The sequence below is a fragment of the Lobosporangium transversale genome (assembly GCF_002105155.1).
Source record: "Lobosporangium transversale strain NRRL 3116 chromosome Unknown BCR41scaffold_11, whole genome shotgun sequence".
NCBI classification, from domain to species: Eukaryota; Fungi; Mortierellomycota; class Mortierellomycetes; order Mortierellales; family Mortierellaceae; genus Lobosporangium; species Lobosporangium transversale.
In genome coordinates this window covers 283,359-298,561 of record NW_019028989.1, presented here as the reverse complement: position 1 = coordinate 298,561, position 15,203 = coordinate 283,359, and the positions used below count along the sequence as shown (strand labels likewise).

Below are 15,203 nucleotides of genomic sequence, written 5' to 3'. Positions count from 1 at the left end.
TTGAGAGGCCAGCCAAGAAAACCCGCAATGTTTATAAACCGACCAAGAAAGTAGGCTGTAAAGCCAGACTAATTGTTCATGACGTAAAACCCAATATGGAAGAGTTCGCAAGTAGAGGAGAAAGGAACCAGCTGCGTGTGATATATTACTACAAGCACACTGGGCATACTCTTGCCAGTCTCGAGGACCTTCAACATCTCAGAGTGACAGAAGAAACAAAATCGCGAATTCGAAACCTTGTCCGTTTAGGTCTCTGTACAAGAAAGATTCTGACAAGGATAAACCTGTCTGGCAGCCAGGCATTCTCGCGACACCAAAGAGGGTCTTTGCAGCGTGGCCATGTCCTGAAGTATGAGGATGTGTACAATATTTATTATAAATATTCAAGTGGGCAGAGTCAGCTTGAAAAGAATGACTTAGTCTCGATGAGGCTCTGGATGGACAAACTAAAGGACAAGGGCTTCACTGTATTCAGGCTCGACTACCACATCGTAATAGACGGGGTGAATCATGCAAGATTTGCATATGGGTTTATGTCGCCGTTCCAGAAATCAGTTTATGGATCCAATTTTAAACACATTGGGCTAGATTCAACGCATGGAACAAAACGCTCTAAACACGAGCTTTACACCATAATTGTGCGGAACCCACAAAGTCTGAGTGCTATCCCAGTTGCCTTCTTGCTTACGAACGATCATAGCCATGTACCGTTGGCAAAATGGTTGAAACATATCAGAGAAAACATTGGCTCTCCTGAATACATCACCACTGATGATGCTCGAGCAGAATACAAAGCAATCCGATTGGCGTTTGGAGACTCAGTCACAGTTCATTTATGTCTATGGCATGTTATGAAAGCTTGGGGCGCCAAGCTTCGAAATGTTATCTGTGCAACGCAAGACAAGGCAGCTAAGGAGTTGAGGGAGGAAGCGATGGGAGAGCTCCGTAGAATTTTGTTTGATCCAAACCGTACGCGAGCTGAGACTCTTATTTCAGAATTCGGGTTGAAATGGCAGGATCATAATGAGGGCAAAGTCTGGAATTATTTTAGAGAACGCTACCTCAGTGAAGACCGAAGGAGAAGGTGGATGAAATGTTATCGTATGGGAAAGTTTTATGCCGGGATGGATACTAACAATTACGTCGAGTCCTGGCACAACCACCTTAAGTCGCACTTCTTACGAGGTTATACAAACTGCAGGGGAGATAGATTGGTTTATATCTTAACTCATGATGTAGATGAGTTTTACCAAATGATGGCAAGGCAGACTGTGCGACGCTATGGGCAACATTTAAAAGGCGAGAGAGATGACTTTCACCAAAGAAAATTTCTAGATGGTCTAGAAGACCTTCCACAGCGCATTGTTCACGAGCAGCAAGTGGGAGACCGAGCCGTTTACTGTGTGCGCTCGTTCTCCGTATCTGGCGGATATTATTTCGTGGTTGCCACGAATGAAACTATCTCAAGATGTAACTGTCAGTACTTTATGTATTCTCAGCGCCCATGCAGACATATGTATCTTTTGCATCAAGTTCATAAGGATAACCCAGACCCACCACTCCGCATCATACATGATGTCCTTGAGAGGGTCCCTGATAGACATGCTATGATCCAGAGTTTTCAAGATGGCCTGGAAGGGAATGTTAACCCCAGCATGAGTGATGCTCTGTTGGAGGTAGAGGATGCTGAAGCAGAGGAGGTTGCTGAGGCGGAGAGGATTGCTGATGCGGTTACTGAATCTTTGGTGATACTCAAAAAGAGTCTCCATGATTCAGATAGCATTGTGAGAAGTTCCGACGCAGCAAGGGAATTAAGTGATATAGTTGAACGGTTTTGTTCTTTACAAAGAACGATAAATACATCTGGGAACCAAAAACGGCAGCGCCAATAAAAAAAAATATTTACATGTATATATTTGATCAAAAAACTATTCAATCCAATTCAATCAAAGAGAGCACAATTGAAATAGCCAATCAGAAATCAGGATTTCTTTTTTTTTATTTTTATACAGAATGATGAAAAAAGAAATCCATTTTCTGTTGATATAGAGTATCTACAAGACTGAAAACCATATATTTTGTAGGTAAGATCCATTGGTACGATTTAAAAAAAAGTTGAAAAGAATCGGTTAAGTCTTCAGTAAGATACCTCCATTCAAAGAACTTGTACATTGAAAATAATCAAGATTACGTACATCTTCTTTCGTTCAAAGGTAATATTACTCTGTCAGTAATGGCGATACACATTGCAAAATATAGATTCTGGTACCCAAAAGCTATATCTATAAGTCATGTATATGCACTTCAAGGAACTAGCAATGCGGTTGTCAAGAATATGCCCATTGAACTCTCTAAATAGAGTAATTTCTGGAATTTATAGTCTCTCCTCCATCTTTAAACAGTAAGGATGGTTATTTTTGTAAACTAAGTCGCTGTAAAAATACCACAATTGGATTCAGCATTGACATGTCCTTTAAATCTGAGAATATGGTGAAGTTTGAAGGTTTTATCATAGAGCTCTGCTTTTTTTACTAATTTCAACGAAACATTTTTTAAACAAGTGTCTACCAAGCTACACTTGGTTTCCAAAGTCGGTTTTTATGTCACTACGGATACTCAATTTCTTCAGAAACTTCAATTACTACCCTAGATCGCTTTATATTAGTGTCTTTTGACATTATCCAAAGTTTGGTTTGGATTGAGGTTCATTTAAATGACTTTTATATATGAGAACTGGTTTTCCCATATGACTTAGAGACAGGTTAGAGTGAACTTCCATATATAATTTGGCCCACATGACCCACATGACCCACACGACTTGTATGGAAATAACTTTTATTTTTTGTTTAAGGGTGTCGCATATTTGGCTTACTTGAGTATCTAAGGGGACTTCCTCAATTTCATTCCTAGGCTCGTTCCCAGCCCCTTCACTTTAGGTGACTCAAAAAGGAAATGGAATTTCCTGTCACCTTTATAAAGTGAAGAGGGATGGGAACGAGCCTATACAACAACAATTAGCTGTGTTTGATATAATTGGATGGATGGTTCTCGAAGTTTCGAGCGTTTCTTACAAATAAGGAAATGACAAATCACAGCGGTAAGGTAATGGAATTTGAAATAGAAAATTAGAACTTTGTCGAAATAACTGGAAAGCTCTCTGCATGATGACACAAACACAATGATCGGAGTGTTCTTGTCACTATAAAAGACCGCCACTTGCCCTGTGGAGAAGAACAATCATCAAATAACAATTCCAGCGAAACAACATAGCAAAAAAATAACAACGCATATCCACACACAAACACACAATTCCTCCACTCTTATTCTTATTCTTATCCTTAAAAACACACAACACACGCATCAGCTTTCGCCATGTACACTTTGTTCTCACACCCTACATCCACAATGCCTGCCCGTCGACAACACGCATCAAGTTATTCGACTCCAATGATGTTCCATCCCTACTCTCCCTACGCTACAGCCTATCAACCTTTCGATGAGGATCTCGACTCTCCTGACGAAGAGGAGCAGCTTCTGTTGGCTGCACTTGAACGCAAGCGTCAACAAAAATTAGCTCGTCAGCAGTATCAACGTCAGCTCCTCGAGCAGCAACGTCAACTCGAGCAACAACGCCAACAACGCCTCCAGCAACAGCTTTACGAACAAGAGCTCAATCGCCGTCGAGCCCAGGCTATTGCTCAGGCTAAATACGAGGCTGAGCAGGAAGCAATTCGTCAGTACAAGAAGCAGCAAGAGAAGGAACAACTTCGCCAACAGATTGCCTGGGAAAACTTCTGGCAACATGTCCAACAACAACAGCAAATCGAGGACCAGAAACGAAATGAAGCTGCCGCTGCTAAAGCCATTGCTGAAGCCAAAAAACAAAGACAACTTGCGCTAGAACAAGCTGCTACTGAGGATGAGGGAACCAAAGGTATTGCATTGGACGACCTATTGAATGCACTCTTCTTCCCTCATTCACAACTCAAACGCCATCAGTCACAGGAGCAGCAGTACCCATCCAAGCGCCGCCAACAGCAAATTGAAGCAAAGAAGGACGAAGACCAGAAGACCGAAGATCAAAAAGCCGAGGAGTTGAAGAAGGCTGAAGAGTTGAAGAAGGCTGAAGAACGAAAGAAGGCCGAGGAGCTGAAAGAAAAACAAATTGAGGAGCAGAAAAAAGAAGCCAAGAAAACCAAAGAGCAGCAAGAGAAGAAGCAGGCAGCAGCTGCTACTACTTCTCCCAAATCTAAAGACGGTGATTCCAAGAAAGAAGATCTAATTGGCGAGTACTTCCTGGCGTTCCCTGAAATCAAGGCTATGGTTGAAGCTCTCCTTGGTGCTAAAATCAAGACGCCTACTAATAAGCAAGAAGCTGCTATGCCCAAAACCAAGACTATTGAAAATAAGACAGCAAAGACTGCTGAAAACAAGACAGCAGCACAGCCTCCTCTGGCTCAAGCTTCGCCGCAAGCTGTTGAGAAAAAGGCTCCCGCGACTCCTTCCTCTACCCATTCTTCTCCTGAACTTCGTGCAACTGATATTTTAAAGCAACGTCAGGATCGTCAAGCACAGCAGCAGCAGCAGCAGCAAAACAAGAAGATGGAAGAACCCAAGCAAGAGAGCCAGAAAGTAGACCCAATCCAAGAGAAGCATTCTGAGCTTAACCTGATTGAATCCTCCCTCGATGACCTTTCTCGTGAGCTCGATCAAATACTCGTTGGTACCATTGCGAACAAAAAACAAATCTTGCTCACAGAGGAGAATTTGATCAAAACCATGCTTAGGCTTGACTCTGTCTTGAGCGAAGGCGATGCTTCGATTCGTAAGCGCCGAAAACAGCTGATCAAGAAGAGTCAGCTTCTTTTGGATCTTGTTGACGAGTTCAAGGCCCGAGAGCTTCCTTCCTCAGTCCATCAGGTCAACAATAACAACACTAATGAGAATGAGATGGATTCCGATACTCTGTCTGTATCTGACATTGAGTCTCTCCCTGACACGACAGATGACGCTACACAGAATAGTGATGATTCTAAGGTGTCGTCAACAAAGGCTTCTGAACAAGTTGAGCAAGACCGTGAACCCGAACTGAGCCACGCTAAATCTGATTCTTCAAATGAAGAGTCTGAAGACAAGCAAAAGACCGCCCCACCAGCGTTGACTAAATTCGACTCGAATCCCAAGGCCGACCCTCTCGACCTTATTGCTAGTGCAGCATTAGCATTGGGCTCTCCTCAGACTGAGGACATGGTCTTAGCACAATAGCTTGTATATATACTTTGTAATTGAAATGAAATCAAAAATAACTTAATAATCCAAAATACATGTTATATAAAATGAATTTACAAAAAACCCAACATTAATAAAACTTGACGCGAATATTTTTTTTTTTTTTTTTTTTTTTTTTTTTTTTAATTTGGTTCCAACAAAAGAGCCCTTAGATGACACCTATTTGGTGCTTCTATGAACTACCCTTTCCCACAGATTTTATTGAGATAGAACAGTACTCATTAAAAAGAATTTAGTCGAAAAGACCGAAGCCCATGTCATCATCAGATTCCTCCTTCTCTTCAACCTTCTCTTCAGCCTTCTCAGCAGGAGCGGCAGCTGAGGCAGCGGGAGCAGCAACAGCGAAAGCTGATGGATCAGCAAGGTAAGCCTTAACCTGTAGTTTTTTTTAGGACAAGAGACATAGGATTAGATTTCAATGTTAAATAATAACCAAATGTAGATGAATAAAAAAAAATAAGTGAGGACCATCAGGAAAAAATTAGAGTGTTTTGATTTTCTCGTCATCGCCTTGTTGAAGGGCTACAAAGAGTTTTTCATCACACGGCTCACATATGAAGGAATAAAATAAAGACCAAAAGATGAAAAAATCATATAGCAGTAAAGGTAATAAAATCACAATATGCTTTACCTTCTCAGAACCAGGGAAGGTGTACTCGGTAGCAATGGAAACGGCCAACAGGTTCTTGTAAGCGTTGATGATCGAGTGAGGAACTGAAGCAATAGTAGGGTAACCGATCTGGAGAGAAATGGCGGCAATGTTCTTGATACCAGCAACGAAGTGACCAATAAGAGTATCCTCCTCAATATCCAAGATAGAGGGGTGGAAGACAGTACCCTTGTCGTAGACCTGAACGACAGTCAAGCCGTAAGTGAAAGGAGAGATGTTCAACATGTTGAGAAGAGCAGCCTCAGAGGCACCGACACGCAAACCCTCCTTGATAAGATGGACATCATTGATAATTTCAATGGTACCACGGGCAATCTTGGTGGGGACACCCAGAGCCTGGAAGAAAGATGTCTTGCCGGGTTCCATACCAGTGTTACCAGCAGGGACGAATACATCAATGGGGGCAAGAGCACCAGCCTTAGCGGGGGCCTTGACACGGTTGGACAAAATCTTGTCACGGATGGTCTTCAAGTCAGAGTTGGTGAAGACGAAACCAACGTTGCCACGGACCGAGGGCATGAGCTTCTCGTAGTCGGGGTTCTCAGCCTGGAGGATACGGATGGCACGGCGGACCATGGTGTTCTTACCCATGAGGATCCTGGCATCACCACGAAGAGCCTTACGGATCTGGTGCATCTGGTTGGAACCGACATTGTCAACGTTGACAATGAAGATGGAGTTGTACTCCTCCAAGTAAGTCTTGAGCTTCTGGAAATATTCTTCCTTTTTGCCTGCCTTCGACATGATGTTTACTGTTCGAGGGATTTAAAGGTCTAAAAGAAAAAGAAAATACGCAGATGATCAAGTCAGCCTATGAACTCTCTCAAACTGAAGACCCCATAACCACTCCAACGCATCGTTATCAATGATAAAGATGTTTAATGCTGTCTGATAGTTGCTGAGTAGTAGATTCTGATGGATCGATGATTCGATGCTTTAAGCATTCAATGGATTGATAGGCAGTGCCGGGATGAGCCAATGGATTCATAGATTTCTTCTCAATTATCCTGCTAGGTCACATACCAAAGTTGAGAGGATTCAAAAGCTGCTTGCTGACTTTCGATCTCTTCTTATTCTGTGACACCAAGCCACGTATCAACCAGAAAGTCTTGTCACAGTTCAGGCACCACCTTGCTCAAACAAACCGATATTGGGCCATTCGAACATTCATTAAGGCACGCATTGATTCCTTGTTGTCTATTCTTTTATTTTCTTGAATTCAAAAAAAGAAACAGCCTAAAAGGAATGAACTACGGCGAACTCGATTTAGAAGACAAAAAGGATATAGGCCGGTTAGCCACCTGGTCAGTATCCTCTGATAAGATAGACCACGGTATTGAATTACTTTGGGACAATGATCTTGAGACCTATTGGCAGTAGGTTTTGACTTTGTATTATTCATATTACAGGATCAATCATAGCGTTTTGTCCCAATTTTAAGAATATATTGCTGTTATATCATGACAGATCCGATGGTCCACAACCGCATCTTATCAATATGCAATTCGAGAAGAAGATGCCAGTTCAGCAAGTATCATTTTACTATGATTATAAGCAAGACGAAAGCTATACACCTTTGGGAATTAGCATCAGAGGTGGAACAGCTTATCATGACCTAAAGGAACTCGTAAATGTTGAACTGGAGAAACAAACAGGATGGGTGAACATCAGCTTAGAGGACAGTCCTGGCAGGTACGCTTTATAAATTTAATAAGATGAAGAGGTGCGGCTGCCCTAAGAGGCCCAGATTTGACTAACGGCTTTGTGTTTCAGTGGGCGTCCACCAAAAGTTTTTCTATTGCAGATGGCTATACTCTCTAACCAACTTGGTGGACGTGATACCCATATACGACAGCTGAAGCTACTTTCAACACGCGAGTAAGTAGTGATTGTCAGAGTTGTTAGATGTTTAAAATGATAGGAAGGCTAACCAGTATGTATGCCTGGCAAATAGACCTTTGCGAACGGACAACGATCAGTCACCATTCATATCGCCAGTATTTCTGAATCATACGATGTTACGGTGAAATAAGAAAAAAAATGTACGATCCGTATCTGTCCCGGCAAGGCCAGTACTTGGGCACCGAGTCATTAAAGATCGATATGACAGAGGAGTCTGATCTCTCGTCCCATTGTTGGGATTCACAAACTTCCTGCATCACTACCACGCAGCAGCTGTTACATACTGATGTAATAAACAGGAGATTGTGGAGAGCTAACGGCTAAAGTTCATGATCCCATCAGGAAGCATTATTCCCCACATGCTGTGCCATGAATGCGCAAAGCACTGGGAGATGAGACGAGTTGCTGATTATGTCTGTTTACTCTCTTGTCCTTTATGTCACACAACACATCAAAATTATATGTGTAAAATCTACATTATTAAACATTTAGAAGCCTGTCTTTTTTGAAACTCCTCAAAGTCGTCTTTGACTTGTTGAATCACAGATGGTTGAATCCTGTTTGGAGGCTTGCATTTGGCAATTCCAACACGGTGTTTGCCCATATCAAATACACACTTTTTGAATAAAAAATAAAAATAAAAATAAAAAAAATAAAAAGTAAGAAACGTGCAACTTCACTTTGTTGTGTTTGAATTTTTTTTTTTCTGATACAAAAGCCTACTCACAAAATTCTCCTTGATAAATACATCGCCTAAAATCCAAACAGGCTATCAAGGCATAAAGAACAAAACAGTTTAGATTCAAAGAAAAAAAAGAAAAACTTTTCCGTCAAAGCATCATGAACTTACGATCTGATCGTTGCTTGTAATGCCAGAATAAACATATCCTCGCTTTCCCCAAACGCTCTCACGCATGATATCCTTCATGATCACGTTAAACTTGACTCCGTTCAATACGAATTGTACACCATTCAGAGCAGCCACTTCCGGTGTATTCGGAACGATCCAACCGTGCTTTTTATCGTTAATCGCTCCAGGGATTTGAGCATGGATTGCCTCGGCAACTAATGTGGGGACTATAACCAGCGTGGTACCTATGGGAAATGTCCAGCATTCCGGGTGTTGGTACTTTTTTTACCTTTAATTTCTTATTTCTAGCACAAAACATTTGAGTAACATTACCCGTATCGATTATCACATCGCTCTTCAGTTTGAGATCGACATCTCCAAAAAAGAGTCCATCGCATTTTACTTGCCAATAGCGCCTGACTGTTACTGGAACCCATGTCAATTCGCCTTCAAAACGTTCACTATCATATCCACCAAAGCGATATTCTGATGTTTGCAGAATGGTTAAAAAAAAAAAAAAAAAAAAAAAAAAAAGGTATATATCTCTATTAAATTATTTCTTCGCTTTCTTCTTACCTCCGCCTCCTCCTTCAGTATTTCGGCCTAACCAAACACTGATTGTAGTAATCCAAATTGTTTAGTGAGCATCTATTTTTTTTTTTTTTTTTTTTTTAAAAAAAAAGAAGCCCGGACCAATATTTACTCACCTAAATATAGGTGAAGTTATCAGCTTCTGCTCGATCATGTTCTCCAGTGGTGTAAGGACTCCAGGTACTGAACATATAGAACTATAAGCCAGACCTAGAACCCCATCTACTACATCATTACTAAATGTGGTTGATTCTTTTGTCGCAAGACCAAAAATCTGGTCCTCTATGATAAGTCCTGCCACATTGATTCGATCTTGCCCCAAGATTCCCGATACTGTAGATCCATCTCCATAAGATATCTTGAACTTGCCTTTGAATGGCTTAAATGTGGTGGATGTGGTTCTGTTGAAGGTAACGCTCCGAGTCTTACATGTTGAATCTGGCACCCACAAATCACTGCTTCCTGTATCAAAGTCCAGTCGAAATTTTTGCTCATTTGAACCAATTTCAACTTTTTTTTTTTTTTTTTTTTTTTTAATACGAATAGAGATAGAATTGAGTGTAAACTCATTTGCAGTTCAATCTTTCACAATGATAGTTTGCACCTTACTACCCAACTAATTTCTTCTCACCTTCCGCATAATATTGGACATCCCGAGCGACATCGGTGAGCGATTCAACATATGGAGGCGAGGCTACTGAGTTGGTTGTCAAAGCTTTATCTACTACCAAACGCTGCAGAAATCCGGGCTTTTTGGCTGGAGGTGCATGTTTTGCAGCTACAAGCTTTAATGATTCTGGCGTCCGAAGCTCATAATTAGGGTTGCAGGTCAAGTGAAGTCTAACAATGGCAATGGGAGAACGCTTTATGGTAAGAGTCTAAGACGAAGAGTAGGTCCAGGAGAAGGGACATGCCAACACATGTGTTAATAAAATTTTACTGTTGAAAGCAATAAAAGATTTTATTCATCTTACGAAACCGCTCTTTGATCAGACATGTCTGCCTTTATGGGTATATTGGTCAAACCGAGGTGGATTTTGAATTGTAAGGAAGAAAGAAAAAAATAAAAGGAAAAAGAAAACGGACCATCCCCTTATTTCTCCACAAATAGAGGGGAACACATGGACATGTGTGATGGAGAAAATGGTAAAAAAAAGGGGGAGGGTTGAAAACCCAAATGCTTTAATAAATGTGCTATGATTTTCTACTTCAGCCTTCCTATCCTTCTATACGCTCTGTCATGTCCTGAGCTTTATGAATCTTCATCTGATTGTCTTCTCCTCCCGACAGCAGGAAATCATTACTCCAATCAATGCTGAGCACCTTTTTGGATCCCTTTCCATGAGACAATGTATACAAGGCCCCTTTAGCACGGATATCCCAAACTTTGATAAATCCATCATAAGATCCGCTGGCTAACATGTATGCTGATGATGGTGACCATGAAACAGATGTGACCCAGTTTTGATGTCCGTTAAGAGTCTGCTTCACGATAGATGATTCCTCGGTGCGAGGATCCCACAGACGGATGACAGTATCTGCATGGCCAGAAACTAAAAGTCCAGAAAGCTGAGAATAATCCAAGGCATGAACAGTCTTTTCGCAGTTCTATTCAAATGATCAACCCCCAAACCAAAGTCATCAGTAGTCTTTTTCAATATCTCTCTTAGTAGTGATATCTTAGTAGATCTAGGTATTAAAACATTTTCTCAAGATTTCCAATTGGTACCTTGGTGGCGACATTGACATGGTTCTCAACATCCCAGACACGAACTGAGTGATCCCATCCAGCACTGTACAGGGTATCCGATGATGTGGGATTAAAGACAACTGAAGAGACGGGGCCTGTATGTGCAGCCAGCGTAAGGATTGGAGCCTTTTTTTTATAATCAAATCAATAACAAGTCAATATCGAGTCAGCTTAACCTATAATGAGCGCATGATCAACTACAGTAGTCTTCACTCGTCTTCACCTTAAAGATCCTATCGTCTTTGGCCGTCTTTCTTTTTTTCCGTGTTTCCGCTGCTTCATCAAAGTGGTCACTGGCCGTAGGAACAGTGGTGGTCCAAATCTTGATCATAGAATCTGCTGATCCTGAAGCAAATCTGTCTCCATTGGAGTTCAAAGAGATGCTCTCTACTCCTGCAGTGTGTCCTCTACACTCATACAAAATCGAGTTGCTGCTATCAGTATGGTTATACTCCCAGGCCAAGATTGACCGATCCAATGCTCCAGACAATAAAGTGCCACTCTCTCCTGTAGTATGAGAAATGAAAGAAAAAAAATTGAATGAAAGATGGTCAACTTTCTGTCTATGCTAGGCAGATCCACAAAGTGACTCACTGATGTTGCGACAAACACCCTTTACCATTTGATGTGAGCCATTGGACAGTCTTGATGGCCCCGCTATGTCCTGACAAAATGTGAGTGCATTCTGCCTGCTTATTCCAAATGCGAACATGGTTGTCGTACGATCCTGTCAAAAAGCCACCAGGTTGATGAGCTTGAACAGCACTAACCCAATCGTCATGCTCGTATGACGATAGAGGTGTTGGTGGTAACATTGATTCGACATACTCAATAGTCAGAAGATTTTCAGTTGACAAATTCTTCTCCTCCAGATATTCAACGAGTGAAGTTCTTAAGAACTCGCCATCAATCAAAAAGTCGAAAGGTTTCTGCTTCTCTGTTGACAAAAAAAAAAAAAAAAAAAAAAAATTATTCAAGTATTCGCTTTTTAATTGATATATGTTGAACAAACATCTTTCATTAAAGTAGTCCCAAGATTAAAAACATGCCTCCTTCGTTCTGAAGAACAAGATTGATAATTTGTGAGAGTCCATATCGTCTAAGGCGTGCAGGTGTCTGGATAGGGGTTTCAGGGATAGCATACTGTCTCTGGCGAGTCACAAACTTGACTTGGACCTGAGGTCCTTCTGCAAGTGCGTCCATGTTATTATAAGGGAATGACAGAGTGCAGGTCTAGAAGAAAGGAATGAGAATGAATGTGGACATGGTTTTAGAAAGAGAAAAATAAAAAAAAAATTGTTTACCTGCTATTCAGCAGTCACTTTTTTTTTTTTCTTCTTTTTTTTTTTTTAATAGTGCATCTTTCTTCCCACGATAAAATCATTTTGTCCTCAACCAGCTTCCATAGCCATTTGGTCTACATCTTTTCCAAACAATAGCCATATTGTCTCAATCTCTCTGTATCCGCAGCAAACCTCTCTCGATTGTCCCTAAAGAGAACGCTTTTGCAACTTGTACCTCTTTTGATCCTGACGCACCGCCTCCACCCTTTAATGACCGTCTTTATAGACCTTTATCAGGTTGAGTAACCACTAAATGAAGCTTCATTGTTGACAATGGTTCCGGTCATCAATTAGTTCTGAAGCTACTGCTCGTAATTGACATTCCCCACATATTGACTCTGACGAGGTATAAAAGCCGATACATTTGTCATGACATCAATCAGGCTACTTTATCGCTTAACACTTTAGTGATTTATTCAACTAGAAACAGTAGTTAAAACACGTTCAATGCGATCTACTATACATGGACGACCAAGCGTTACGATTGTCTCAGGCACACCAGCGCCGATCTAAGAGTCAAGTAAGATGATAATACAATATGAATGAGACAGAGCTAAGAGGATTTCATATAGGTAAATAGCTTTGAATTTTAAAAATATGGCATTACCTTGACTCCAGAAACCGTATAGCGAAGTGCATTCATAACAGTAGAGAGCTTCATTTTATGGCTATCGGCAATGTACTTCAGGATTTCCTTAACATCCTCTTTGTCATATCTTTTCTCTAGATTTCTAAACCGCTCAAGCGCCATAGGAAGTATCGTGCGAAGTGTGTCGTCTCCGACTTTATTTCGATAGGCTGCCGATTCTTCCGTTGTATAAATGGGCGTTTGAAAATAATAACTGCACAATGTAGGTATATCATAGAGGTTTTTAATCCTTTCCTTCAATGTGCCGATGACCTGTGCAATGTAATCATCAGAGTATTGCTCGGAGAGAGGGCCTAAATCAGCCTCAAGTTTAGGGCGAAGAATAGCAGCCATCTCTTGCAACCCACTTGAAGTCTCTGCTCTGCGAAGAAGATGCATCTTGTTGATCCAATCCAACTTCTCCCGTAGCACAACAGCATTTGACTGTTGAATATTTTTCAATGAGAACTATATATGGAATAAACATATGCCAGGATTAGTTACGATGAGCAGGTTAAGGCCTTGTATGTAACTGAATTGTCACCTACAGCTGCTACTAGCCCGTCCATGTCAAAGATTTCATCTGTTGAGCCTGGATGCCATCCTAATAAAGCAACAAAATTGGCCACCGCTTCTGGGAAATAACCTTTATCCTGATAATCACATTAATGCAAATAGTGTCAATAAAAAGGTGTTTATTATCAAGCCGCACCGACGCCGTAACATGCTAGATAAAAGACCCAAACCTTATAATCCTCGACATTGACATCACCGGAGCGCTTCGAGAGCTTGGACTTGTCTTGATTTAACAATAACGGGACATGTGCGAACTTTGGAACACCCCAACCAAACATTCTGTAAAGCATGACATGTTTGGGTGCTGAAGGCAGCCACTCCTGTAATGTGCAACATAAATATTAGGTTCACTTGCGCTTTTTCAGCTATACGTTAATGCCATGCTCAATATAAAACTAAAGCTTGAATTTTACTAACTTGTCCACGAATGACATGTGTGATGCCCATGATATAGTCGTCGACTACATTAGCAAGATGATACGTTGGAAAGCCATCACTTTTCAGTAGGACCGAATCATCCACCTCCTTGTTCGAAAATTCAACTCTGCCATGTACCTCGTCCTGGACTATGGTCTTCCCTTCAGGAACCTGGCTCGCAGTAGAGGTAGAGAGTAATAATAATGTCATTTAGTATATAACTATTAATAAAGCCATCCTTTTTCAGACATTGTTCAACGGAGTTTTCCTCAAACGTTACCTTCATCCGCACCACGAACATCTCGCCATTGCCAGCACGTTCTTGTGATTCTTCCTTACTAAGGTGAACACACTTCCGGTCATAAGATACTGTCTTGCCTAATTTTTGCGCCTCAAGCCGAACAAGCGAAAGGCGCTCTGAGGAACAGAAACATCGATATGCATGTCCTTTCTCAATAAGATCTTCTGCATGTTTTTTGTAGATTTCCGATCTCTGAGACTATATATATATCCATAGAATTAGTAAGTTAAATGAAAAGAGAACCCCTATACGACTAGTTGAGGACATTCTTAGTTGTTAGTTTGAAAAAGCACATACTTGGTAATATGGTTCATGAGGTCCTCCAATACCTGGCCCCTCATCGAACTTGATGCCAGCCCATTCCATTGCCCTGATCAGACTCTCTGTTGCTCCAGAAACATATCGATTCTACTTTAGATAAGCAATAGTCAGTATGAATTTTGGAAAGGTGACAGCTGAGCTGAACATCATTGAATACCGTTTGAAGCGAACCTGATCAGTGTCTTCAATCCTTAGTATACATTTGCCACCGTTCTGCCGAGCGAAGAGATAATTGTAAAGTGCTGTACGGAGCCCACCCAGATGAAGATATCCTGTTGGTGAAGGAGCGAACCGTACACGAGTACTTTTAGGAGTAACCTTTCCTATATCTGATACTAATGTTTCTGAAGAGGTATACGCTCTTTTTTGGCAACTCGTAATTGCGTGAAGTCGAGTATACAAAGTCCAAGGCGCATCCTTATGGATGTTTTGTGTTTGAAAGCGACATGCGAAACTTGATCGAATGAATGTCTGACGCCAATGCATGTTCATCCGGAGTAGTTCGGAGAGTTTACTGATTGCAACGGTTGATTTTTATTTTATTTTTTTATTAAGAACACTATGA

At 41.1% G+C, this 15,203-nt stretch overlaps 6 protein-coding genes across 6 annotated transcripts; 2 read left to right on the top strand and 4 right to left on the bottom strand.

The window, feature by feature from the left end:
* Positions 1 to 3,251: 3,251 nt before the first annotated feature.
* On the top strand, positions 3,252 to 5,358 carry BCR41DRAFT_350060 (hypothetical protein). Its single transcript, XM_022023593.1, has one exon. It carries the CDS (start codon positions 3,373 to 3,375, stop codon positions 5,263 to 5,265), a length of 1,893 nt encoding a protein of 630 aa, XP_021883059.1. The 5' UTR covers positions 3,252 to 3,372; the 3' UTR covers positions 5,266 to 5,358.
* Positions 5,359 to 5,404: 46 nt separating this feature from the next.
* Positions 5,405 to 6,732, bottom strand: BCR41DRAFT_350059 (ribosomal protein L10-domain-containing protein). Its single transcript, XM_022023592.1, has 2 exons — positions 5,921 to 6,732; positions 5,405 to 5,665 (listed from the first exon to the last, which is right to left on the bottom strand). The coding sequence occupies exons 1-2, from the start codon at positions 6,701 to 6,703 to the stop codon at positions 5,522 to 5,524; spliced, it is 927 nt and encodes a 308-aa protein (XP_021883058.1). The 5' UTR covers positions 6,704 to 6,732; the 3' UTR covers positions 5,405 to 5,521.
* Positions 6,733 to 7,104: 372 nt separating this feature from the next.
* BCR41DRAFT_350057 (anaphase-promoting complex, subunit 10/DOC domain-containing protein) lies at positions 7,105 to 8,472 on the top strand. Its single transcript, XM_022023591.1, has 4 exons — positions 7,105 to 7,335; positions 7,427 to 7,651; positions 7,733 to 7,837; positions 7,914 to 8,472. Exons 1-4 carry the CDS (start codon positions 7,205 to 7,207, stop codon positions 7,984 to 7,986), a joined length of 534 nt encoding a protein of 177 aa, XP_021883057.1. The 5' UTR covers positions 7,105 to 7,204; the 3' UTR covers positions 7,987 to 8,472.
* BCR41DRAFT_394575 (aspartic peptidase domain-containing protein) lies at positions 8,334 to 10,299 on the bottom strand (the record flags this gene model as incomplete). The annotated part of the gene is made up of 8 exons (XM_022028655.1): positions 8,334 to 8,477; positions 8,589 to 8,630; positions 8,712 to 8,956; positions 9,045 to 9,197; positions 9,288 to 9,325; positions 9,419 to 9,812; positions 9,934 to 10,142; positions 10,277 to 10,299. The coding sequence occupies 8 exons, from the start codon at positions 10,297 to 10,299 to the stop codon at positions 8,334 to 8,336; spliced, it is 1,248 nt and encodes a 415-aa protein (XP_021883056.1).
* Positions 10,279 to 12,313, bottom strand: BCR41DRAFT_350054 (WD40-repeat-containing domain protein). The gene is made up of 5 exons (XM_022023590.1): positions 12,102 to 12,313; positions 11,672 to 11,989; positions 11,276 to 11,559; positions 11,032 to 11,178; positions 10,279 to 10,910 (listed from the first exon to the last, which is right to left on the bottom strand). Exons 1-5 carry the CDS (start codon positions 12,253 to 12,255, stop codon positions 10,521 to 10,523), a joined length of 1,293 nt encoding a protein of 430 aa, XP_021883055.1. The 5' UTR covers positions 12,256 to 12,313; the 3' UTR covers positions 10,279 to 10,520.
* Positions 12,314 to 12,788: 475 nt separating this feature from the next.
* On the bottom strand, positions 12,789 to 15,158 carry BCR41DRAFT_350052 (putative glutamyl-tRNA synthetase). Its single transcript, XM_022023589.1, has 8 exons — positions 14,810 to 15,158; positions 14,615 to 14,725; positions 14,297 to 14,515; positions 14,017 to 14,187; positions 13,770 to 13,919; positions 13,572 to 13,676; positions 13,003 to 13,491; positions 12,789 to 12,904 (listed from the first exon to the last, which is right to left on the bottom strand). The coding sequence occupies exons 1-8, from the start codon at positions 15,128 to 15,130 to the stop codon at positions 12,812 to 12,814; spliced, it is 1,659 nt and encodes a 552-aa protein (XP_021883054.1). The 5' UTR covers positions 15,131 to 15,158; the 3' UTR covers positions 12,789 to 12,811.
* Positions 15,159 to 15,203: the final 45 nt, after the last annotated feature.